The sequence below is a fragment of the Nelumbo nucifera genome, chromosome 8, assembly GCF_055504915.1.
Source record: "Nelumbo nucifera cultivar China Antique chromosome 8, China Antique-T2T, whole genome shotgun sequence".
Lineage (NCBI taxonomy): Eukaryota > Viridiplantae > Streptophyta > Magnoliopsida > Proteales > Nelumbonaceae > Nelumbo > Nelumbo nucifera.
This window is the reverse complement of record NC_142656.1, coordinates 33,113,040-33,140,422: the sequence shown is the minus strand read 5'-3', so window position 1 is coordinate 33,140,422 and position 27,383 is coordinate 33,113,040. Positions and strand designations below refer to the sequence as shown.

General features: G+C 40.5%; 1 protein-coding gene, 1 non-coding gene and 1 pseudogene across 3 annotated transcripts in view; 1 reads left to right on the top strand and 2 right to left on the bottom strand.

The window, feature by feature from the left end:
- SEC6 overlaps positions 1-9,362 on the bottom strand; it is a 98,636-nt gene extending 89,274 nt beyond the window's left edge. The window contains exons 1-3 of one of the 2 annotated variants that reach the window (XM_010267142.2): positions 9,044-9,362; positions 8,766-8,923; positions 6,636-6,674 (exon numbers count right to left, since the gene is read on the bottom strand). In XM_010267142.2, the coding sequence (XP_010265444.1) occupies positions 6,636-6,674; positions 8,766-8,894 (168 nt within the window). In that variant the 5' untranslated portion in view covers positions 8,895-8,923; positions 9,044-9,362. Of the gene's footprint in view, positions 1-6,635; positions 6,675-8,765; positions 8,924-9,031 lie in introns of both variants that reach the window. The other variant, XM_010267143.2, reaches the window with a different exon arrangement.
- A 2,220-nt stretch (positions 9,363-11,582) lies between these two features.
- Positions 11,583-26,397, top strand: LOC148789837 (laccase-14-like; annotated as a pseudogene).
- On the bottom strand, positions 21,069-21,149 carry TRNAL-AAG (transfer RNA leucine (anticodon AAG)). Its single transcript has one exon. It is a non-coding gene; the product is annotated as a tRNA-Leu (tRNA).
- Positions 26,398-27,383: the final 986 nt, after the last annotated feature.

Below are 27,383 nucleotides of genomic sequence, written 5' to 3'. Positions count from 1 at the left end.
GAGCATTACATTTGAAAAGCTCCATTAACAGAAAAAGAATAGAAGAAATTGGAAGATGAAGAGAGGAGAGAGAGAGTTTTTGGAGAGAGTATCTGTTATGGCAGCGCTAGAATATTTTATTATTTATAGGGCGTCACTTAAAATAAGGGAAAAGACCCTTATGCCCTTGTGGTACTTACAGTGTATAAACAATATAAAATTGAATATAAAACTGAACTATTTTAACATAGTAAACAGAATAATAAACTAAACTATTCCAACACTCCCCCTCAAGTTGGGACATAGATGTCAATCATGCCCAACTTGTCACACAGCTCATTGTGTTGTATGTGGTGAAGGCCCTTGGTGAAAATGTCTGCAAATTGTTCTTCTGAACTGACAAGTTTGTCCACTTCAATATGTTTTGTCCTATCGTGGAGGACTGAGTTGATTGCAATGTTGATAGCAACTTTATTGTCACAATAGAGTGACATAGGGCTATTAACTACAAAACCCATTTCGCCTAATAGGTTCTTTATCCACATGATTTCAGCAACTCCATGAGACATAGCTTTGTATTCTACTTCAACACTAGACCTAGCCACCACACTTTGTTTCTTACTTCTCCAAGTGACTAAGTTTCCTCCCACAAAGGTACAATACCCATCGGTAGACTTTCTGTCATCGACTGCCCCTGCCCAATCAGCATTTGTATACACTTCAATTTTCAAATGCCCCTGTTTTTTGAATAACAAACCAGCCCTGGGAACTACTTGAGGTATCTAAGGATCCTTTCTACAACTTCAAAGTGGCAAGTCTTAGGATTATGCATGAACTGACTAAGGACACCCACTACATAGGCAATACCAGGTCTGGTCATAGACAAATTTAAGAGTCTCCCTACAAGTCTTCAGAACTTCACAACTTTCAGAACATCCCCCTGATTGTCACCCAGTTGATGATTATGTTCAATGGGTGAATCAATTGGCTTCGCTCTTAACTTGCCTATGTCCTCTAATAGATCTAGAACATATTTCCTTTGAGAAATAAATATGCTCTTTGAGAGCGGGCAACTTCAATCCCAAGGAAATAGCATAAGAGGCCTAGATCTTTTACTTTGAACTGAGTGGCTAAGAATTTCAATCTTCCAATCTCCCGTGACCACTATGTCATCAACATAAACAATTAGAGCCACAATTTTTCCTTCGCGTTTCTTTACAAACAGAGTATGATCTGACTGACATTGTTTGAAACCCATTTGTTATACAGCTAAGTGAAACTTACTAAACCAGGCCCGAGGTGACTATTTCAACCCATATAATGATTTTTTTAACCTGTACACCTTTTACTCACTACCTTTGGCACAAAAACCTGGAGGTTGAGTCATGTGCAACATTTCTCTAGGTCACCATTCAAGAATGCATTTTTAATATCCAATTGATGAAGTTCCCAGTCAAGATTAGCTGCAATGAGAGAAGAATTCTAATAGAATTCATCATGGCTACTGGGGCAAAGGTCTCTGCATAGTCTACTCCATACACCTGAGTAAACCCCTTTGCCATCAATCTGGCTTTGTACCTTTATATTGTACCATCAGTCTTATGCTAATGAACACTCACTTGCACCCCACTGGTTCTTTTCCTTTAGGAAGATCCACCAACTCCCAAGTGTCATTTTGTGCAAGACATTCGTTTCTTCCTTCATTGCATCTATCCATTTAGGTTTGGATAAAGCTTCTACCACATTCTTAGGAATAGAAATGTTGTCAATGGAGGAAATGTACGCACGATATAAAGGTGAGATATGATCATAAGACACAAAGTGAAAGATAGGATGAATAGTAGTACAAGATCTAACACCATTTTCTTTTAGCAATAAGAACATCAAGATCATCAATAACAGGAGGATCAATATCAAGGGGATCAGGCATATCAATGGGAACAAGTGTACTTGGATTATGAGGATCTACCTCTGGAGAGGAGGTAATAAAACTTAGGCTTGGGTTTGTCCTAAACCCTACTCTCCCCCTGAGGAGAAACCAGAAAAAAAGGTTGAGTTTTAAAGAATGACACATCCATGGAGACATAGTACTTACGTGAAGCAAGATCATAACATCAATAGCCCTTTTGAGACAAAAGATAACCGAGAAAAACACAAGGGATAGCACGAGGTTCAAGCTTACCACGACTAGGGGACAAGTCATGAACAAAGCAACAACATCCAAAGACACACATTGGAATGGAGGACAAAGGTGCCTTAGGAAACAACAGTTGATGTGGGGCCTTATACTCTAGCAATCAAGACGGCATAGATTGATGATATATGCAACACATATAACAACATCCATCCAGAAGCATTTCGGAACATGCATATGGAGTAATAATCCACGAACAACTTCAAGAAGATGATGATTTTTTCTCTCGGCAACACCGTTTTGTTGAGGTGTCTTAGCACAAGAGCTCCGATGAAGAGAACCACAAGAAGCAAAGAACTCCGTGAGATCACTGTGAAAATGCTCCTTTGTGTTATCCGATTGGAAAATATGAATCCCAATTTGGAATTGAATAAAAATCAAGCATTGAAAATCTTTCACAATCTTTGGCACTTCATCTCTAGATCGCATAGGATAAATCCAAGTATATCTAGAGTAGTTATCAATTAAAGTAATGATGTACTTATATCCACCCTCTTCTGCAAATCACCCTTCTTAAAAGAGCCCCCACCATTTGTACTTGTACCTCCTTAGACTGCCAATGCAACTGGCTCCCCCTCTGCACAATTCATCACACTTCTTCTACTCTCTTCGGACTGAACTAAGGCATAGACTTCCTAGATTGAAGGTAAGTCTTTACTACCCAAGATTTGTACCCAGATAAACTCATACATCGGGTTCAGCCCCAAAAGAAAAGCGAACACTCGCTATTGGGAGACAAGTGACTTGTAAACCTTCCCATATTTCACAAGTTGTTTCAGCCCACATAAATTTTTCCTTGTGCTAACATGGAAACTAAGAGCCACGACATCACCATACTATTCTCTTGGTTCCACCTGTCATGTTCAGTACTTTCAGCCTTTGGTTCCTTAACTTTACCATTAATATACCCTATCTTCCCCCTAGCAGTAATATAGAATTTAATTCCCCTGGACCATTCAAGGTAATTTAGTCCATCAAAGGGAATTACAGCCATGGAGAAACTCATATCCAGCCCCCCACCCATTTTGGTTTGACTTCCGAAAACCCCAAAAGTTGTGGAATTCTCAGAAGACATGGTTCAGATCACTATTCAGCCTCAACACACACCTTAAGATCCCTCCTGACACCAAAAACAGTCCTAGAAACACACCAAAGATGCAGCCCACATGCAAACACTGCAATCTGGACACAATCTGAATACAGAGAAGCTTTAATTTTCCAAAAAGAAAAAATTTTAAGTTGATTTCAGTGCTGTACTGCCTTAATAATCACAATCCGTCAAACTTCCAAATCACCCAAACACACCGACTACCAGGAGGGGCTATAAAACTGTGTCATCACACCAAAAAGGTTGAAAAACAGGTCATCCATGACCTACAGGTGTTCTATTTTCAGGTACAGCATTCAGCAGCCTTGATTCATTGGTTGTTTTCTTGGTACACGACCAAGAGAAAAGGAGAAGGAATAAAAATAAATTGTATCAGTTGTAGGTTGTCTTTTCTTACTTCAGTCTGGAGAAGATAGTAAGATGGAGAAGAAAAAACTTGTTCAATCTGCTCTCAAACCCAGTACAACCACTCTGATACCATATTAAGAGAGAAAGAATAGAAGAAATAGGAAGACGAAGAGAGAGAGAAGAGAGATGGGAGAAGAGAAGAGAGAGTTTTTGGAGAGAGTATCTATTCTAGCGGTGCCAGAATATTTTATTATTTATAGGGCATCACTTAAAATAAGGGAAAAGACCCTTATGCCCCTATGGTACTTACAGTGTATAAACAATATAAAACTGAACTATCTTAACATAGTAAATAGAAAAATAAACTAAACTATTCCAATAAGCTCCAAATGTACGGAGCAATGTTTCCCCATTTCCCCGATCCCCATGGAGATCCACCCCGAATGGTGTGGAGATGGGGATGATTTTCCCCCTGCCCTGCAAGGATCCCTTTCTTAGTTAAAGGGTAAGCCCCATTACAGTAGGTAAGGTCAGTAACTGTACAAACAGAGAAAACACACAGTATTTCACATATTGTGATAATTAGAAAAAGAGGGCTTCAGTTGATAGATTAGCAGCATGAGCCCAAGGAAAAACTTTTGCTATCATATTTCGAATCATTTCATCTATTTGAAAGGGTTTGCCATCAAAAATTCTGCAATTCCTCTCTGTCCAGATAGTCCAAAAGGCAGCAGCAGGAAGCATGCAGAACACCAACTTGCCATTGCTAGAAATCCCTCCACATACCAGCCTTTTAGAAAAGGCCAGTCACTTTGGAAGAGCATTCTGAAAACTTATTCAACTTTCATAGGGGTGTGCTTTAAGGTGAGAAGAGGATACAGACTAGTTTCTGGAACAACAGATGGTGTGGGGATAGGTCTCTTCATGAGCTATTATTCCCCACACCTTTACTTGTTTGATGAAAATAAGGATGCTTTGGTATTTGAATCATTTTGTCCAAGGTGATTGAGTGATTTAGACCCCTAGATTTCTAAGGAATTTACAGGACTGGGAGGCAGAGAGAGTATTATCAGATTGAAGCAATTATTGGAGAACCAGCAATTAAGAGTCATCCAGGTGGACGAGTGAAGATGGAAGGGGGAGAATACAGGTTGCTTCACTGTTCAAACTTGTAGCAGATTTCTGAGAAACCCTGCTAGCTCTCCTTTTCCCAGTAATCTGATTTGGATATCCTCGGTGCCCTCCAAAATTGCCCTTTTGGTCTGATCTGCAGCTTTAGGAAAGTCTCTTCCGAGGGATACTTTGGTTGAAGAGGTGTTTTGATTCAGGATCAGAACTGCTCTATGTGTGACCAGGATTTGGAATCAAGCAACCACCGTTTCTTGCATTGTAAAGTTTCTGGGCAGATATTGATTCATTTCTTCAAAGCTGCTCACCTTAGCCAGTCGATGTCTGGATCTGTTCTGGACATGCTATTGGCTTGGACGATTCAAAGCTTTCGTTTCAAGGGCAAGCTAATCTGGGATCTGGTACCAGAAGCAATATTGAGGACTATTTTGAGGATCTCATCAACATGGCTGTAAGCAAAATTGGCTCATGGGTATCTGTATCTAATGAATTCCCTGTTGCAGTCCATATATTCATTTGATGTTGTTCTGTTCTGATGGATGTTGCCTGTCTAGGGGCTCCTTAGTTTGAAGCTCATACAAGTGGCTTGTTGTATCATTATCTCCTTTTCATCAATAAAATTTTACCTTAACTTTCTCAAAAATAAATAAATAAATAGGTCTTTACGAACATAGTTTAAAATGTCCATAAATTTCCCAACTTTTCCACGACATATTTCCATTTTCATGGCTAGTGACATGATTACTGGAATCGACATATTCTCCGATGAACACTACCAGCATTATGTGGAGTACAAGAGATAGTATTATAACATAAGTTGATGTCAATATTGTAGATATGTGGAGTAGCAATTTTATTGCCCGCCTAATGTACATGATTACCACTTTGAGCCAGCTCGATATTCATTTCAAACATGAAGTTAAATATTAGTTTTCGTTTGTATAATAGATTATTTGGTTGATTTATTTGCATCATTTGCTTTCTATGAGTTTAAATTTTGCTTCAACTCATTCTGTCATATAGTTTTGAATCTTAAGGTTTACAGGATAACTTCACAACATATTATTTTGTCTATAACCTAAGTTTTTTAGCTTTATTTAACGATTTGGAACAAGATCATAATTTAAAAAGGTGTGTCCATACATCTTTTATAACTTCATAAAATATCATTCTATACTTTTGCATATATTACAATGTTTCCACCATGTCTATAATTTTTACAACATTTCCATGTGATATTTCCAATATTTTCAACATGTTTCATTTATTTGGATGACCAGAATTTCCACCAATACCGACATTTTAAACTGTGGTTATGGAAGCAGATAGTGATATGAGAGGAAATAAATTACTAAGGTGGGGTGAGAGGGAGATAGTAGAAGACAAGTTTGAATTTGAAAGTGTATGAGAAGTGATGGTTCTAAAGGGGTTCACATACATGCCCACTCCTTCAAAAGTATTCTAAACCTATGATACATGGATACCTGTACAAGGGTGTTGTATCATGTTAGATGCTTTTTTATCAGTATGTTGGATACTTCAACTTCTAGTGTTAATTTCATATCTGATACGATGTTGTTGGATACTTCAACTTTTAGTGTTAACTCCACATCCAATCATGTGCCACTAACATCAAGGCTAAAACAGCTGAAAAACAATAAATCAGAACATTAAAGTTTTTTTATTTACCTGTTCTCAAAAAAAATATATATATCAGCAACAAAGAAGAAGTCTTTTCATTAATTAGGGAACAAATACAACAAGTGGTTACGATTTATAATCAAAGAACTTAATGTGAAACATTAAAGAACTTCTCTGAAAAAATAGTGAAATTAAGATTACATGATATTAACAATTATCTGGAATACAAGGATATACCTGCTCTGCAACCATTGTGCTGAGTTGTGCATCATTGGCCTGCCATTATAGCACAAGTGTAGCATCAGATAACGTTAAGATTATGATGTGTAGAGATGATAGGCTGAGTGAGCCTTAATCTTTTTATTTTATTTGTGCTGTTAATAATGTGTTATTGTTAGTTAGTGGACTTTAGTTATGGACCAGTTTTATTTCCTTTTTATATCTTCGTTGAACTAGCAGTGACATGGAAAGTGTTTAATAGAAAAAGAAATATGGAACAAAACTGCTAAATGAAAACAAAGTGAGTGAATTTGAAGATGAAGAGGAAGATAACCAGGAGGGCGAAGTGATGCTGGATGAAACACATGGAGTGGAGAGCTCTGTCAATTTGGAAACAATGGTGAACAAGGAGGTGGAGGTGAGCAAAAGATTGAGATTGTTTTTCCTAGGAGGAGAAGAATTTTCAAGGAAGGTGTTTAAGGATTTAGAAGAAAATAGTGAGAATCATTAAAAAATAAAAAGGAAAAGAAAAGGAAAGGAAAAAAGGAAACAAAAAGAAAAAAAAATGAGAATTTGCTCGTGGAACACAAGGGGGCCTAAACGACCCTAGAAGAGAAAGGTGGTTAGAAATGTAATGAGATGGTATAAAGTAGATTTGTTGATGTTGCAAGAAATCGCTAGAAGATATATCAGCAAAGACGATTTTATTAAATACTTAATTTAAATGAGTACAATAATTTGGGAAGGTTCGATCATCCCAAAATACAAAATGAGTTACACTTTTGCCCAAAACACTAGTTGCCTATTAACCCCTTGTTTAGCTAGACCATTGGCCATCCCATTTGCAGTCCGTTGCCCACTTAAAAGCAACATTTAACTCCCTTGATGGGCTTTCAATTAATCAATTTCCCTAAAGATGTGCCCATAGTCCAAGGAACTTAACCATTGCATCTTGTCCAGGAAATGACCACTTGGGAGTCCCCTTGCACTTCCAATTAATTGCTTCCAAGATGACTTCCGAACAAAAGTTCCCAATTCTTGAAGAGATAGGATTACCCCAGACCTCATCCACCGGAAACGGAATTCCCAAAGAATCAACAAGTTGAATAATGGCCTTAAAAAAAGAAGCATAGGAAAAGAAACCAGAGGAAGATAGGTTCCAAATATGACTACCAGGTTTCAATGATTCCAAGTATACCCCATCAAGGATGTTAAGTAAATCCAGAACCTCCTTAAGTTTTGAATCCCTCACACCTCTCCTTAAACACAAATCCCAATCTAAGCCAGTTCTTGAGCTTGAAGGAACCAGGAAAGAGGAGACAAGTTTATCTTATATCCTTATAGGGCAAAGACAGAGGGGAACTTATCTTTCAAAGAGAGATCACCCACCCAAACTTGCTCCCAATATTTTATAAGGTTACCAAAACAAAGGTCGTATCTAACAAAGGGCAGGAAAGATGGGAAGACAACATTAATGCCCCTCTAAGGAGAGGCTCTGGTAGCCCCGGATAGTATTCCAGATCCCAACCGTTAGCTATAAGCCCATGAATACCAATGACTATCTCAGCCCAAAGCTTGTCCCACAAGTAATCTCCAAAGCCATTTCCCAGCAAAGCCACATTCCTTTTTAAGTAAGTTGCCTAGACCTAACCCACCAAACTTTTTGCTCCGACTCACCATTTCCCAACTAACTCTAGGGTTCTTTTTCTCCTCCCCTAGCTTCCACAAAAAGTCCCTCATCAACTTTTCCAATTTTCTACTCACACTAACAAGCATCTTAAAATCAAACATAAAATACACAACAAATTGGACAAAGTAGCTCCTATCAAACTACTCCAACATCCACACTTCTAGTCGCTCGGGCTTTAGGTTTAGTTGCTCACTTAATCCAACCCCCCCCCCCAGGTGACAGTTCTTGCATCACATCATCATATTTCATTGTTATACCGCACTCTACATTCTTATATCTAGTTTTCATATCCATCTGATTATTTCTTACAATAACATATACATCGTAACCGGCCAAGTCAATTCATAAGAACCGTATCCAAAACCTAGTAACTGAATGGTCTTAATTAACTTTAAATCTAAGTTTACACTCCAACAGGTCGTACTTAAGCTCAAGAAAGGAAATGTTCATGATGATACCTGTTGGCGACTAACATAATCTGCCTTGATCGAAGAAATGGAAGACAAAAGTTCGGGAAGCGGCAACAGCTTTGCAACCTCACGAACTGCTGCTTCTTTAGCTTCGATTCCTAGATCTTCGACCATCATTTTGGCAAATATGGAGATCTATTGTATACCTGAAAAAATAAAATAAATAAATTAGAGACGATTTCGCTTATCACTTTGAGCAAAAATATATAGCTTTCTCTGTATCGAAAATTCAAGGAATGAAGTTGAAGACGGACGATTGAAGGAACCTGGAGAGCTTAATTAGAAGAGTGGATCGACTGAAACAAATTGTTGGTGACCAGCGAAATCGAATTGCATTTTACGCGTTTTGTATGGAGAATGGTTCTTATTTCCAGTGACGAAAATCAACGAAACCGCTTCACCCGGTGGAGTCCCGCACTCGAACAAAGGTAGTAGACTTTAGTTGTAGAGATGGCCGATGGTGGACCGAATGGGCTATGAAGGCACGGATTTGATGCAATCAGATGTAATCAGATATTAACGTTAATAAATAAAGGGTAAATTGCTGAAATCTACTCTCAAGTTTCTCAAACCTCAATCCACCTGTGGTAATTGCAATCACCTTTCCGATATTATGAAAACTAGCGGGGACGCGTGGAAATTTTAGTAATTGTTAATATCTAAAATTTTAGTAATTGTATTTTTCATTTAATATTAATTTATAGAAAATAATTATTATTAACTTAATATGAACAAATATTCTTTAATAAATTTGGTTTTATTAATAATTTGTAGTAATTTTAATATTTGTTATTTTTATTATTTTTAAATGAAAATTTGATTAATTTTAAATAAATGTTAATTATAGGGATGACAAGAGGGTGGGTTGAAGGCGGGTTACCCCATTCCTGCCCCATAGTCAAGACACTTTACCTCATCCCCACCTCATCCCTAGTGTCAACCAGGTTCAAAGCAAGGCAATCACTCCTCAATGCCAAGTAAGTTCAAGGGCAAACCACCCCACTCCTCATCAAGGATGGGGAATTTTCGAATTAAGGATAGGGAATCATCGAATTTCTCCACCCTGTCCCGAGTATTGGGTGGGTTCAAGTAGAGGTGTAAATCAGGTCGTGCTAGAACAACGAAATTTTCTAACGCAAGTCAAAACATAGAGGCTAACATGACCAATGGGATTTTCTTACGCGGGTCAAAGCATAGAGACAGACATAACCAGCGGAATTTTCTGACATTGGTCAAAGCATAGAGGCTAATATGGCCGACAAAATTTTTGACGCGGGTCAAAGCATAAAAGCATGACATGACTCCTACGGGATTTTTTGACGTGGGTCAAAGCATAGAAATTGACATGACTAAATGGAAACCGATTTGAATATCATCAATGAAATTGAGATTCAGATACTCTAACTAATAAATATTTAATTAAATTATGGACTCAAGAAGCAGAATACCAAAGTGTGAGATAAACAACCGAAGGGATTTTCGGAGAATAAGGCAATGATTCGCACAACAGAACTCAGAATAACCAACAAATAAGCAGGCAAAAAGGATATAATGTGATGGTAAAGCCAAGTGCATAACAATCTGAAGAGCGAACCGCTGGTCGGGCCTGTTCAACCGTCTAGCTCAACCACGAAATGACCCAGATCGCGTCCCGGGTATGCATGGATGTCACGCTGTTTATAGACTCCGCAGATGTCAAAGAGCGCACTCAACCGATTTCGTCCTCGGGTGTCGTGCAACCAATTTTCATGAGAGCCGTTGGATCGAGCAGGTCTCAGCCATTGATCACCACATAGTGAGCTATAAATAGGGGGCCGAGGGGCCCCTCTTCTTCACCATAAATCTTGTGATTGAGCTCTCTCGAGGTCGCGTCGGAGTCCTTCAGCTCGCCACTTCTTCCCTTGTGTTCCAAGGTCATTGTCATTTTTTTTTGTGAGTTTGTCTTTTCTTCCTTAGTTTGTTCTCCTTTCCTGTTCCTGTTTCAATATGTCTAGTGCTAGCATAGATAGGCTTCTTAGTGACTCTAGTGGGCTTGAGGGTGCAGAGGTGCAGTCCTCACTCCCCGCTGGCGAGGTCAGCTCCTCGCTAGGTATTTCCCCCCCTCGCCCCTTAGGAGAAACCTCTTTACCCGAAGTTGGGCCATCTTGGCCTGAGAAGCCTGTAGCTCGGGAGGAGGGACCGACCTCCAGAGAGGGGGTCCCATCTTCTTCTCGGGGTCGGGATCCAGATGACTTCGGGCCTTCAACTATGACTTTGAACAGACTGCTGTCCTTGGTAGCTCGTTATCGTCTTCCTGATAACCTAGTTTTCAGTATTCCTTTGGGTCGGTTCCCTTGGGTTCATGGTCACCATGAGCTCGCGGTTTTCGAAAGCAGATTGTAGCTGGGCTGCGCTTCCCGCTCCACATATTTATTATAAAAATAATTTAAGTTCTTTGACAACACCATCGACTAATTACACCCGAACTCCATCTGAACTATAGTAGGTACAATCTCCCTATTCCACGAGTATAATCGACCTCTGTCCTTAGACATTTTTAGCTCGATCTGTAAAATCAAAAAGAACTCCGCCTGCCTGCGCGGGGACATCCGAAAGAGTTACTACATCTCTCCTCGCCCCGGGTTCAAAATCCTGTTCGGTAGTCCGAACAAAATACTGGCTTGGAAGAGGAGATACTTTTTTGTCTGGAACCCTGGGGGATGGACCTTCCCAACTCACTGGCGAGTGGCCATTAAAGACCCCGGGGTGAGGCTAGAAGCGATGACCAGAGCGGTCGTTAACTCCTAGAGGGACCTCGGCTTGGAGATGAGAGATTTCTTGGCCGATGAGAAGCTTGTGCGAGTTGGGCTGAGCCCTCCTGGTAGGCCTCCACCTCCGTGCTCATATTCTTTTTTTATTTTGGATTTTCTTTAGTTCGCAACTAACCTTTTCTTTTTCTCTTGCAGTAGCCTTGTCGGAGGTCGATGCAGAGAACCTTCTGAGGAGCTTTCAGAGGGGAAAAAAGAGGAAGGCCTCAAAGAAGTCTCGATGGGAGGTCAGTCCTTCTGCTCCCGTCCTTCCCGACGTCGTTGCGCCGGAGTCGATCTCTGCTGAGCTTCCGGAGGAGGAGGTCTGTCCCCAACCTCCTATTGTGGACCTGGACGAAGACCAGGATGAAGGAGCTCCGCCTCGCAAACCGGAGAGAACTTCCACGCCCGAGCCTCAGCTTTCAAAGGAGAGCATAATGACTCCTCGGCTCAGGTTCCTCAGAAGTAAGGATGCCGTATTTCCCTCTGAAGTCACGGAGTGGGCTGACATGCCCACAAGCCAGCTCGGAGGTCGGGCTGCCTGTTATTGTATGGTGGTGAGTACTTTACCTTTATACTTTATTTCCTTGTTCGCTTTTTAAAGGTACTTACCTCTGCTTTCCTTTTGCCAGGTAAACTCCGCCATTCACTTGTTGGTCTACCAGTCCGAGGACCACCTAAAGCGAGCTCAAGAAGACGAGGAGAATGCTCGGAAACTTTATCGCGAGCTGGACTTAGCTCAGGGTGAGGTTCTTCGGGCTAAGAAAGGAGCTCGGAACCAACAGGAACTGACCCTGGCGCTGACTGAGGAGAAGGAGAAGCTCCAAACGCGAGAACAAGAAACTCGACGCGATGATAAAAGAACGCATCGTGATCTTCGAGACCGCCATTCAAGAGGTGCAAGCTGAGGAGAGAGGGTGTGCCATTGAAGGCTTCAAGGAGTCTCCGGAGTTCCACAATCTCCAAGTTGAGTATGGATCGAGCTCTTACCGGTCTAGCTTCAAGCTATGCAAATGGCTGATGTGGCAGAAGTTTCTCGAACTGGACCTCGGAGTTGTGTCCATGTCCGACCTCACTCCTGAGATGGCAAAGGCGGCCAACGAAGAACCCGGCTCCTCCGAGGAGGAAAGCGATGATGAAGTCCCCGAGACGGGCTCGTAAGGTCGAGAGGACGCGGAGGAGGATCGTATGGAGACCGACCTGCCCCCTAGTTCGGATGCATAATCCTTGCCTCTTTCCTTTGACCTTTTTATGATGTACCCCGGGCCTCTGAGCTCGGTTCATAGTGATAGTTTCTTCTTCTTCTCTTTTTTTTTGTACTCAAAACGTCACATTAATGAAATACAAGTATTTTGGCAATCCTTGTGTAAAAATTTTCCAAGTGTAAATAACTCCCAAACTAGCGAACTAAACCAAAAATAGGAGTAGATTTTTCTAAGTGTTGGTTACCCCGAACTGTCGAAATAACGACTTGGACTACTAATAGGGATAACTTCGCATCATTATGCGCAGACCCCAAGTAGGAGTAGATTTTTTCCCAAGTGTTGGTTACCCCGACCTGTCGAGCTAATGAGCTGGGCTACTAATAGGGATAACTTTGCATCATTTTGCGCCGACCCCAAGTAGGAGTAGATTTTTTTTCCTAGGTGTTGGTTACCCCAAACTGTTAAGCTAACGAGCTGGACTACGAGTAGGGATAATTTCGCATTGTTGTACGCCGGGGTGGGTGGACACTGTAGGGTATATATCCAACCTGTTTGCATACGGGCTACTCGCTTAGGTGTCGGCTATCCCTTAGTGCTGAGCCATTGGGCCTGACTTCCAATGGGATCAACCTGTTGTTATATGCCAAGGTGGGTTAGACATAGTAGGGTTTGTACCCGAACTGTCTACGCCTCAGGCGTAAGAACTGGTCTGCCTATGCCGAAGAGGCGACTAGGACTTATCGTAGTGTTGATCAAAAACATCAAGGAAATTGCTCATACATGATTCTATATGTACCATTTTTTGGTGTCTGTGTTGGATTACTAGTAGGGCCCGTGAGATGCACAGGTAATTGATAATGTGAAAGATGCCATTTTTTTCTTATTTGTGGGGTCAAAGTATAGGGGAGGCTTAAAATTTGTTGCTCCATGAGGCTACACAACAGAGCCTAGAGCCCAAGCCCGACACAATGTTAGTCAGGCTTTAAGCCCGACCCATGAACAGGTCTATACCTTACCAACCAATTGACACTTTGGCATGGGATGTTTAAAACTAAATTAATAAAAAATCTCTATTTATTGTTATTTGCACAATAGAAAAATAAAAAATAGAAAGAAAAACTTGAATATCCTAAAAATCCTTAGTACAAATATTGATATGAATAAATTACTTTTCAAAAATTTATGAATAAATTTCTGATTGACATGAATAAAAACTTTAGAATTTATTGATATTAATAAATTGATTTTTAAAAAGAAATTTTAATTTCTGAATAATTAATTACTTAAAATATAAAAAATTAGTAAATTAGTTTTTTAACTTTCACTAAATTAAATTACCAAAACATGAAAATTCGTTTATGGAAACCACTAAATTAAAATTTCTCAATAAATGCCAAAAACCAATGTAAATTACCGATAATTATGAAAATTATTAATAATTATCAAATATAAATTATCAATATTAAAATTTCCAAATAAATTCCAATTTAATAATTACCAAAAACCAATGTGAAATACCAATAATTAATTATAGATATTATTAAAAATTTCCAATTTAATAGTTTTCAAAAAATATTAAATTTTCTGAGATAGTTATGGAAATTATACATATAGTTAAGATTCCCCAATAATTTTCCAATTTAATATTTAACAATTACCAAAAACCAATGTAAATAAAAATATCAATAAATAACTTTTATTACCAAATTAATTTTCAAAAGCAATAACTTTCTGAAATTACCCAAAAATTTATGAAAATTAATTTTCTGAAATTTTTAAATTAAAAAATCACCTGAAAATTTTAATTACTAATTATTAATTTCAGATAATACTAGTATATAATAATTTCATATAATAATAAAAATTAATATTTAAATACTAAAATATGATTGTTCAATAATTATTGGTATGAATAAATTATTTTTCAAAAAATTATGTACTTTTGAATAATTAATTACTAAAAATATCAAAATAAATTGATATTTCTAATTATTTTAATTATCTTATATGTTTAATGTTTGGCAAATTTTCACCTTTTTATGGGAGTGAAATGGGAGGTAGGGTGACATGGCCAGAGGGTAAGAACTCAATGATGTGGCAAAGTGTGGGGCTTAGGTAAGGTGAAGGCATCCATACTGAACCTAGCTTTTTGTGTTTATTTTTTATTATTTTAAAATTGAATTTAAATTGAGTAAATTAATACTTTTTTACTTTTATTAAATTTCGATTTATTAGTATATTGTTATTGATGCATAATTTAAGTTATGATTTTATGCTAAGTTTATTACGGTTTAAAATTTTTAATATTTTAGAAATCGTTATTATAAATTAAGCATAATATTATTGCAATTAATTTTAACAATTGTTGTCGTTAAAATTAAAAACAATAATTTATTTGAAATTTCTATTTTGTTAATCTTGAACAAAAATGTTTACCTGATGGTGCTAATCATTTGATGAATTCCAGTCTCTTGACACTCTGGAAAGAGGAAACAAAATGGTTATTGGTTCAGAAAAGAGTATGTAGATTGGTGGTTATTCGTGTCTCAAAAGTTGTTTGACTATGGTGTATTGAATCTAATCAGTTGGAACTGTTCAATGGTCAGTCTCAACCATTATGCATGGACTTGGATTTCCTACCCGCTGTGAATGAGAGCCACACATTTCTATCATGAATTAAGAGATGTGTGGCTTTAATTCACGGCGGCTAGAGAATGGGTAGGAAAAGTTTGTAGAAAATCTGGGCTCTTATGCATGTGCCTCACATGTAGAGTGTAGGAAAACTGTTTTGGAAAATGTCCAACTGAATCAAGGAGTTTATAGTTTTTGATGATTACCTGTAGGATGCAAATTGTGATAACACCCTGCTGATTTCTCTTGATGAGTTAGTCAAGGATGGCTTGTTGATGAAGGATGAGCTTCCAGAGCCAATGCAAATTTCTTTTTTTTCCTCTTTTCTTTCTTTCTAATTGGCAAGCTTAATTTGTTGCTCTCATGTTTATATATTGTATACACATACTCTTTAGGGATGCTGAACGTGTCAATTTCTCAACTGTTGCTGAAATAAGGGACCCTTTGATAGCTAAGGTAAACTGTGGGAACATGTCATAACTCTTCTTGGAATTTACTCTATGATTATTGATTATGTGATTTATGAGGTAGGCTACCTCAGTACTCTTGATGTCTGTTTGGCATTGATGCCGTTGCTCCAGAAAATAGTGATATATCAGTGTCACATCCGAAAAAATGGTACTCTAAGAAATACCTGTTTGTTAAAATCATTTGTATGGAAATAATACCCATTTTCTTGCTTGAAATGTAAGTGAGAATGTATTCTGTGTTCTACCAAACCAAACACAGTCTTAAGGGGTAAGGGTTGGAGATGACAGGGATACAACTTGATCCGATTGGGTTGGCAGTTTTGTCAAATTTCCAATGGGCTCGACCCAAACTCGAGCCCATGAGTTAGGCAACCTGACTTACAGACTACAGCTTTAGATGGTAGTGGGACCCTCTTCCTCTCCTGGGTGATTCCTCTCTGTTTCAAATTTTCTATACAAAAGAAACGTTAAACTTGTAGGATTATTTAAGGCTGTATTTGGTTTAAAGGAAAAAATAGAGAAAGGAAAGGAAAGGAATCCATACCCTAATGGAAATGGATAGAATATCACAAAAAAAAAATCTTTAATTCATCTTTGCTGCTTTAGTTTTAGACTGCAGTAGTATATTGAATAGCGATATTGCTAAAGTATACACTTGATTGTTTATAGATTACCGAAAAGAGTTACACTAGACTGTGTAGCACCAAGAGTATCTTAGACTGTAAAATGGTTTATTTCCGGGGCCAGAGTTGCATGTCCACGGAGGAGAAACCGTAATAATTAATGTTTACAACAATGGAAGATATAATATCACACTTCACTAGTATGGTAATTCCTTCTTTATTTTTCTATTTAATTGAGTTACTGATTTTGATGAATTGAATGATTTGTTGCTTTGTAATTTAGTAGTTATGAGGGAAGAGAGATCCATTATATGGATTGTTGAACCATGCTAGATGGCTGGGCGAAATTTCAAAAATTTCTTTTTTCCCTCTTGAGAATCGTATTCATAGTTTTAGAAAAATTGCATTTTTTAATGGTCGTTTTTGCACTAAATCGGACCAGATCTGAAACCAAAAAAAAGGGAGATGAATACCTGATACGAAATCCACACGTATAATTCCCAAAGTAGGTGTTGACGCCCAAAGAGGATACCAAAACCCGCTTCCACTGAAGATGACGCAACTTGAGATGAAATAGGTTCAATAATGCAGTTCTTCAGCAAGAACTGCAATCCAACAGCTTGGATCGAGCAAGGGATGTAAGCATGATTTTGATATAATATTTTCTTACAAAAACCAGAATCAGAACTGATGTCTATTAGTTCAAGAATGGAGGTCGAATTAGGGTTAGGGCCGCAAGAGCAGAAGGAGAGAGAGAGAACTGAGAGTAGTGTCTAAACCTAGAGTAGTTCACCCTCCTCTATTTATATAGCTTAAATAATTGCTCTCCTAATTCAATTATGAGCTTCTTGATCCTAAACTTTATTTGGATCAGGACTCTTTAAGTGGATAAGACTTATCTTCTTATCCTTATCTACTGATCCAAACCCATATCTGTACACAAATTCGCTCATGTCGCATGACTACTTAAACTGTCATGTGACACCCTGATTAATCCAATTAATATTTGGGCTTTAGTCTCATTAAGGAGGTGGCTCATGTCTCTTATAAATTGCTGGTTAACTTGGCTCTCTTTGTATGGTGTGGAACCCTAATAATGACCTCACAAAAGACCATTTGGGTTCAACCTAACTTCTATGACAAAGCCCGGCCGAATTCACTGCTAAGTATAGTGAACCCCTGAGTCCATCAGTATGGGCTCTTAATGGGCCCAAGATTTACACTAAATGGTCATTGACTCCAGTCATCTTATGAAGGCCCAAGGACAATGGTATTAAGTGAGATTAGCTCATTAGGTATAACAACCCTAAATGGTCTTACAGTTAACCTCTCAGCCCTTGATGATCAAACACTGTCTGACAAGAGAAGACCTCTCCCTCGGCTGCAAGGTACAGTGTTGCACTCTCTGCTCGGATGGATCTCGGGAATTAAAACCTTTTGCAAACCTTTTTCCTTAAAACATAATATGTATATATATATATATATATATACATATTATGTTTTAAGGAAAAAGGTTTGCAAAAGGTTTTATATATATATATATTATCATGTAAATATATTTTGCAAAAACAAATCTCAAACAAGTTTGAAATCGACTGCCGACAATTTTGGTTTCCATCAGAGAGAGTGCAGTCCCAATCATTCACTTTGTCCGACAAAGGGGCTGATCTTGTTACTATGATTATCCACTCGAGTGAATTTTCAGACTGCCCCAATATACCTTGGTTTTGACCCCCTCTAAGGATTTCACTGATTGGCATATCAAAGACAACCCAATCTGACACCCAGTGCAGTACCATAATTGAGTGTAGGGGTTAGGTGTAACTTTCCAGATTTGCCCACTAGTCTCCAAGGTCTTGGTTATAAATGGAAAATGGTCCGGGTTCAGCGTTTCAAGCAAACACACACTACATGTGCTTCGAGTCTAACCTTGGTAGATGAGACAATCTACCCCAACATACTTAGCAGCACATTAGTGTCAACCTTGACAGGATAAACTTCCCTAAATCTATCCAACGATTGAGAACATTCTAAACTAACACGAATCTCATAAGTGTTCAGTTTAAGGGTAATTACACAGAAACACACCAAATATAAATGAATCAATTATGTACTTTTATTACATCAATTTGATTGGTGCTAAGGGCATACATTGTCTAACATGAATAAGCTGTTCAGTTCCACCACTTTACAAAGTTATCAAAGGGTTGGACCCATGGTTTTCAAAACTAGACCGGACTAGACGGTAGGACCGGAAAAACCGGGAACTGGTTAGGTGACTGGTTCCATTTTTCCCCAAAACCGGGATTTCTCAAAAGACCATTGATTTTGGTAAGCAAACCACTAACCCAGGCAGTTAACCGTTCTAACCGTTTGAATGGTTTTGCTCGTTTTTTATTTTTTTGTAAGAACGGGCTAACCGTTCGGGTTGAACGATCGAACAGTTCGACCCGATAACCGGATCCCTGACCGGAAACCATGGTTGGATCAAAGTAAGGTTAGATACAAATCCATTTTTTCACGACCTATTCAAGTTTGGCTCGTGAAAAACTTAATTCTGCTTGGTCTAAATTGAGCTTCAAGGCAAGTTTGAGTTCAATGAAATTCGGTTCGTGGGCTTGTCTACCTAATCAAACTTATATTTATATATAATATTTAATTTTTATATGTAAAACAAAAAATAATTATATATAAGCTTGATTCACAATCGAGCTCAAACATATATGCTTTTAAGTTAAGCCAAATTCGAGTTCAAGTCTCTATCTTGAATTGCACTTCAGTCTCAAGGTTTTTTGGCATGTTGAGCTCGAATAGCCAGTTATTTGGCTTGGCTTGGCTTGTCTCAAATCCACCCTTAAGATAAAATATATTGATTGTATAGTTAATAATATATAAGTGTTTCCTATTTATGTCTAAAAGGTTAAGTTTTATAGACTAAAATAATTTCGATTAAAAGCATTTATTTTTATCAACATATAAACACTTTAAATATTTATTGTCATTTAAATTAAGATTATATTATAAAATTGAGGTTCCAAATTGTTACTATTATTGGTAATTATAGATTTCAAGTATAATTGGGTGATCAGGTCAGACCCAATTATCTTGATTAACAGTAATGTGTGGATTGTTCCGGGTCTATTTTATAGAACGGTCTAACAATCAATCTGAGACTGATATAGCATATCCTAAACCAGACCCGACCCATTAACAACTCTAGCTACCACTTAATCTAGGGAAATTTTCACTCTAAAACATTTGGTTTATATCACAAATTATCTCCTTTGTAAACAAACATAAATAACAAATCACCTCTTAAGTAATTCTTATATGATGGTTTATTAGGCATGGAGTGAAACAGCCAAGGAATCCTTGGTCAGATGGTCCAGAGTATATCACATAGTGCCCAATTCAAGTACTAAGGAACTTCACTTACTCGATCAAATTCTCCGACGAGGAAGGAACCATTTGGTGGCATGCACATAGTGATTAGTCTAGAGCCACAGTCCACGGAGCTATCATTGTTCATCCCAAACGTGAAACCACTTATCCATTTTCTAAGCCCTATGCAGAAGTCCCCATTATCCTTGGTATGTTGAAATATTATTCTTATATGTTGAGACAGAGAGAGAGAGATGCAAATCGAGTATCATTGCATTGGGCCTGAATTTTCGGTTTAGGCCCATTCAATTTTTTTATAAAACCCCAACCTAAGTCCATCCAAATTGCACCCTCTAAAGAGAGGTCACTTTTTAAGGAGGCCTTATATGATGTTATTGAAAAATTGGGTGATATACCAATTTTAAACTAAATTGAAGCCATTACATCAAAAGATTTTTTATTTCAAGAAATGCAAATACACCAACAGCTTTTGCATTAAGGGGGTGTTCTTTTTTTGGATTTTGAGAGGGGAAAGTTGGTCAATAGGATTTTGGTTCCCATAGACCAATAACCCCATGTTCTTTTTTCAATTTTATGTGGGGACCAGGAAAATCTTATTTTCCTAGGTACCACTTACAACTACCCATCTCTTAGATGGATAAATAACTTTCTTACATAGGGGGATAATTGACAACACTGAATGGAACAAAAATGCCCCTTTTAATAATGAATTTCTCTCTATATGTTTATATTTATATTTTCCAGGTTTTTCAAAAAGAAATATATTTATATCTTTTATAAATTTCAAAGAGTAGACTTGGGGCAAATATTAACCTACCTAACTATATAGAATACTCTAATTTAATTTATTTTAGGTAAATTTATACCTCTGTTTGGACTTATGAGAAATTGGTAAAAGGGAGATGTAATGGAAATTATTGAGACAGCCCTTGCAAATGAGAAATGGAGAACCAAACACATCAGATGCTCACCTCATCAGCGGTCAACCAGGAGATCTTTTCCAGTGTTCAAAAGCTGGTAAACACGTTCCGTTTCAACTTATTCTATCACCCTGAAAAGAAATCACCGTCATCTAATCAGAATCGAAGTGTTGCCATCGATGAAAAAAGGATTTTTTTTTCGAAACATTTGTGTATCAGAAGTTGAAAAATAAAATAAAAAAAGAAAACAAATGTGTTGAGAGTGGGATTTGAACCCACGCCCTTTCGGACCAGAACCTTAATCTGGCGCCTTAGACCAACTCGGCCATCTCAACTTCAATGTTAAAATGACCTCCAATTCATATTAGACTATAAACAATTCCGGAACAATACCTCCGCATTATCGATGCAGGCATGAACGAAGAGCTCTTCTTCGCAGTCGCCGGACATCAGCTCACCGTCGTCGGAACCGACGGAAGGTACGTTAAACCCATAAGGACCAACTATGTCATGATAACCCCTGGACAGACCGTGGATGTTTTGCTGAAAGCTAACCAAGCTCCTAGCCACTATTACATGGCCTCGGAAGTGTTAAGAACCTCTTCCCGTTGCCGGGGAGAGAGCTTCGAGTTTCCCCGAGCTATGGTGAGAATCACCTCTCGAAGGGGATGGCCAGAAGCGAGACCCAAGAGAATACTAATGATAAGGCAAGTTATCATCCGCTTCTATTATTCAATCATTTATAATCATGGGCGGTCGAAGACCGTTACATTAATGATGAGACACTCGGCGCAATACTAACAACCTATACGGAGGATCAGGTGGTTGAAGCGGAATATTCAGAGTGGCTAACGTGGCTATGGTGAGGCGGTAACGCCCCGTATACCCCTCCTCCTCGGGAAACGCCTTGTCCTCAAGGCATGCTGTCGGGTAGCGACGTAGCATCTGGCTGAGAATTTCCCACGTGGCATCGACCGGGCTAGTCCCTTTCCACTGTACGAGGACTTCGGTGACTGCCCGGTTCCCCTGCTTTATCATACGCCTATCGAGCACTGCCTTCAGGTAAGGAAGAAGGTCTCCTCTAGGGGTAAGTGGTGGTAGTTCGGGTCGAATACGAGCCGGATCCCCGACTGAGCATTTCAGCCATGACACGTGAACCACTGGGTGTATCCGACTTTCTGCGGGAAGGGCCGGCCTATAGGCTATCGGCCCGATATGCTCGGTGATGGTGTAAGGGCCGTAATATTTGGCCAATAGCTTTTATGAGCGGCGAGTAGTGACGAAAGCCTGTCGATATGGCTATAGCCTCAAGAAGACTCCATCTCCTACTTCAAACTCTCGCTCGGTCCTTCGTCGATTTGCCTGCTTCTTCATTATTTCCTGTGCCTGAACTAAGTTTTCTTTTAACTTCATCGGCGCCATCTTCCGATCCTTCAACTCTTCTTCTACTGTTTGAACCTTAGTGGTACCGGGAATGTAGGTGAGAAGGTTGGGAGGAGGGCATCCGTAGACTGCCTGAAATTGGGTGGTGCGGATGGCGGAGTGGTAAGAGGTGTTATACCACCACTCTGCCAAGGCTAGCCATTTGGTCCAAGTTTGCGGGCTATGTCCAGCGAAGCAGCATAGATATGCCTCCAAGGTCCGATTTACCACCTCAGTTTGTCCGTCAGACTGGGGGTGGTAGGCCGAACTCATCTGTAGTTGCGTACCTTGGAGACGAAACAGCTCCTTCTAGAAGTTTCCGGTGAAGACTGGATCCCGATCACTCACGATATTGTTGGGCATCCCATGAAGCTTGAAGATGTGCTCCATGAACGCATGAGCGACCACTTGAGCCGTGTAGGGGTGTGATAGGGCCACAAAATGGCTATACTTGGTTAATCGGTCGACCACCACCATGATAGTTGACTTCTTATTAGAAGACGACAGTCCGCCAATGTAATCCATTGAAAGGCCTCTCCAAACGTACTTTGGTATTGACAGAGGCTGTAGTAGTCCTAGAGTGGGAATGTTTTCGTTCTTGTTCCGCTGGCAAGTGTCGCACTTGCGGATCTATTGACGCACCTGCCTTCAATACCCTTTCCAGAAGCAGATCCTTCCCAGTTGATGCATTGTCTTGTGGTAACCAGCATGCCCTCCCAAGGAACTGGAGTGAGCTTCGGTAAACAGCTTCCGATGGTAGGTAGAGGTTGGCCCAAGAACCACACGTCCCCTTCACCATACTAGTCCGTTCTTCCAAATGTACTTTGTGCTGGGGGCCTGTCCCTATTTAATCTTCTCTATCAGCCCTTTCACCCATTCGTCCCGCTCCTGTTCCTGGCGTAGCTCTTCCACCCATTGTGGCGATGGGCTCGAGATGGCTTGCACCTTCCCTTCAATGCAGCGGGATAGCGCATCCGCTGCAGCATTCTCCCGACCCTTCTTATATTGCAATGTGAAGTCATACCCGATGATCTTGTTGGGAAGTCGTTGCTGGTAAGGAGTGGTGATCCTCTACTGGAGCAGGTATCCCAAGCTCTGATGGTCACTCTTAACTATGAATTGCTGCCCTAGAAGGTACTGCCGCCACCGTTGGATAGCCGTTACAACTACTAAGAGTTCCTTGTCGTATGTAGATCTGGCTGCATTGGCGGGGTTTAGTGCCTGGCTGAAGAAGGCTATCGGTCTCCCTTGTTGTGATAGAATGGCGCCAATGCCAACACCTAACGCATCACACTCCAGCTCGAAGTGAGAATTGAAATTGGTAACGCCAATATCGGAGTGGATGTCAAGGCCTCTTTCATCCTTTGGAAAGCATCCTCGGCTTCCGGGTTCCAACTCCAAGCACCCTTCTTGACCAGTCTGGTCAATGGTCAAGCCGATTTTCCATGATCCTGGACGAACTTCCAGTAGTACCTTGTGAGTCCCAGGAATCCTTTGAGTTCTGTAGGGGAGTTGGGTCTGGGCCATTTCACCATACAGTCAATTTTACTGGGATCCACTTCCACCCCGCCGGCTGAAATCACATGTCTGAGGTAGTTTACCTTGTCCACCCCAAAGCAGCACTTGTTTCTCTTAGCGCGTAATTTGTGGGCCTTGAGGGTTGACTGAATAGATCGGAGATGCTTGATATGTTCTTCTGTTGATCGGCTGTAGACCAGGATGTCATCTAGGAAAACTAGGACAAATTTCCTCAAAAACCCCTGAAAGACCTCGTGCATGAGTTCTCGGAGGGTGGCCGGTGCATTGGACAACCTAAAGGGCATCACCAAAAATTCATAATGACTGTCATGTGTTTGAAATGCAGTCTTAGGAACATCTAAGGCATGTACTCAGATCTAATGGTAACCAGCTCGAAGGTCCAATTTGGTGAAAATCTGGGATCCGTGCAACTCGTCCAAAAGTTCGTCGATGTTAGGCATTGGATATTTGTCCTTTACTGTTACTGCATTCGGCTGCCTGTAGTATACACAGAATCTCCAACCTCCATCTTTCTTCTTCACTAGTAGCACCGGTGAGGAGAATGGGCTTGCGTTGGGCCGGATGATCCCATGGTTGAGCATCTCTTGGACTAGTTTCTCTATCTTCCCTTAGTGATAATGGGGATACCGATAAGGACGCACACACACTGGTGCCACCCCCTGATGCAGCGGAATGGCATGGTCCAAGGCCCGTGGAGGGGGTAGACCCACCAGCTCTTTAAAGACCTCCTCGAATTTTTTTAGTACCGATTGGACCCCAGGATCAATGGTGGGATCCGTCATGCTGTGGTTGTCTGATGTTAGTAACAGGAAACAACTCTCAGAATTGCGTACCTATCTCTTCATTCGATCCCCAACTACTGCTCTCAGCTCAGGGGGTCGGTGGCCATGCAGAAGGTGAATGCCGACTTGGTCTTGGTATTCTAGGGAGAGGCTGTTGAAGTCCCATGTGACTGGGCCTAAGGTCCGAAGCTATTGACTTCGAGAACGACATCCAATCCAAGCAACGATAACAAGAAGAAATCTGCAGTGATCTTGGTCTCTTGTGTTCGGATGCGGACTCCATCGCAACGGCCCTGTCCGGATACCTGATCCCCATTTGCTACCGTCACTCGGAACCTGGCGTCGGAAGTCAGCGCCACCGTCGCCTTCATCGCCACCCTCGGGTCCATGAAGTTTTGTGAAGATCCTGAGTCCATGAGAATGGTCATTGGAAGTGCCCCTACTGTCCCATTTAAGTGCATAGTCTGTGGGGTTTCAGCCCCGGAGATGGCATGTAGGGAGATGGTCGGTGTAGGCTCTAGTTCTTCTTACTCTAGGGTCGGACCAGGGTCTGCCCCTACTGTCCCGCCTCTCTTTCATTTCCGTTGGTGTGAGTTGGCAAATTTCCGGAAACCTCCATGGAGATGACCTACTCGCCTAAGGGTCGCTTGCCGCTGCAGGATGTGGTCGCAAGTGCTCCAGTCTAGCGGTCTTTCTTCGCGTTGCTCACTCTTCTTCCTCAAATAGCGCCAGGCAAAAGGCTCTAGCTAAAGTCATTGGTTCGAACTTTTCCACCCCTGCTCGTACCTCTATTTTGAGACCCGCAATGAAACACCCGACTAGAGATTCTTCATTCAGCCCTTTCCCTTGATTGGAAATCCTCTGGAACTCCTCCATATACTCATGGACGGTGGAGGTTTGAGAGATTTTCGCTAGCCGCCCCACATGGTTGCTTCCTAGGGGCCCGTTGAATCAAGCATCCAAGGTAGTGCTATAAATTGACGCCAAGTGGGCTCAGCTTGATGAACCTTGTACCATCTATACCACTCCACTGCCCGTCCTTTAAACCCAAGGCTCGCCACTGCAACCCAACTTTCCTCAGGTACCTCCTGTAGGCGGAAGTACCGTTGGATGAGGAGAAACCACCCGTCTAGCCCGGTGCCTCCGAACTTCGGCAATTCCACCTTCCAGAACTTTTGTGGGGAGATGAAGCTGCTTCCTGTTGTCCCCGAGCTCTCCATCCCCTTCCCGAAGCCACCATCAGCGGATGACCGGTGCTGGGACTCCTCCTGTTGGTCCATTCGTGAAGCGATGTAGTTTATACGCTCCAACATTTTAGCGAACTTCATATTCATTTCTTCATGGGATTTTTCCAGGCTTCCTATGCGATCCTCCATTGCCAGTATCTGAGCTGCCCAAGGAATCACTTGCTCTAATACCACGATGTTAAGAACCTCTTCCCATTTTCGGGGAGAGAGCTTTGAGTTTCCCCGAACTATGGTGAGAATCACCGCTCGATGGGGATGGCCAGAAGCGAGACCCAAGAGAATACTAATGATAAGGCAAGCTCAATCATCTGCTTCCATTATTCAATCATTTATAATCATGGGCGGTCGGAGACCATTACATTAATGATGAGACACTCAACGCAATACTAACAACCTGTACGGAGGAACAGGTCGTTGGAGCGGAATATTTGGAGTGGCTAACGTGGCTATGGTGAGGCGGTAACGCCCCGTATCACAGAGCTTACTCGAGTGGTCTCGGTGTGGTGTATGATAACACCACAACTATGACCATTACCCAAGAGGAAAAGAAGTCCTTGGAAGGATCAAAGAAAGAACTTGTTCTTCCTCCGTAAAGAATTCTTTCAACAATTCCGAACCTAATCTTTTCAAAAAAGCCCGTACAGTACTTTTGTGTTTACGAGCCAAAGTTCTAGCACACAAAAGTCGAAGTATATACTTTATTCGATACAAACTCTTTTTTTTTTGAGGATCCGCTGTGATAATGAGAAAGATTTTTGCATATCCGCCCAAATCGATTGATAATAAAATGGACAAATTCCTTTTCTTAGGAACACATACAAGATTCGTCACTACACAAAGGAAGGATAGGATAATGGTAACCCCACCATTAACTACTTCATTTATGAATTTCATAGTAAGACATAACTTTTACCAAAAGTTTATTGTGATATTTTTAGAATTACCACTGCTTAGCTTTCAATTCACCTCTGACCATCAAATGAAATGTGAATAACCCGTCCTCCTCTCTTTAAAACAAGGGGCGCTTCCGGTTCTGTCGGTGCTTCAAACAATTTTGTCTTCTCCCTGAGTTAGGCAGTCCCTAACAAGTTGGTATCAGAGCCAAGATGCCAAGCACAAGGTCATCCACAATGGAGAACAGAGTCAACAACATGGAAGGAAAAATGCAAAGAACATCGGCTGACGTCAAAGAAATCAAAGAAAGCTTCGCATCCTTGCTTGAACGACTGGCACAGGCACCACCTGCGCCAAATCAGGAAGAGCACAGTGATACCAATCATCAAAGCGGATCAAGAACAACAAGAATTGAGTTTCCCATCTTCGTAGGGGGAGATCCCACATCCTGGCTTCTGTGAACAGAAAGATACTTCGATTACCACGACATACAGAGACATGATCGTGTTCTATTAGCTTCTGCACACCTGGAAGGAGAGGCAATCGTCTAGTACCAGTGGTACCGGAGATGACACCCAAGAGCCACATGGGCAAACTTCACCTACGCCTTAACCATGCGATTTGGAGTCTCGGCTTTTGAGAACTATGATGAAAACCTCGCTAAGCTACGACAAAACGGCTCCAT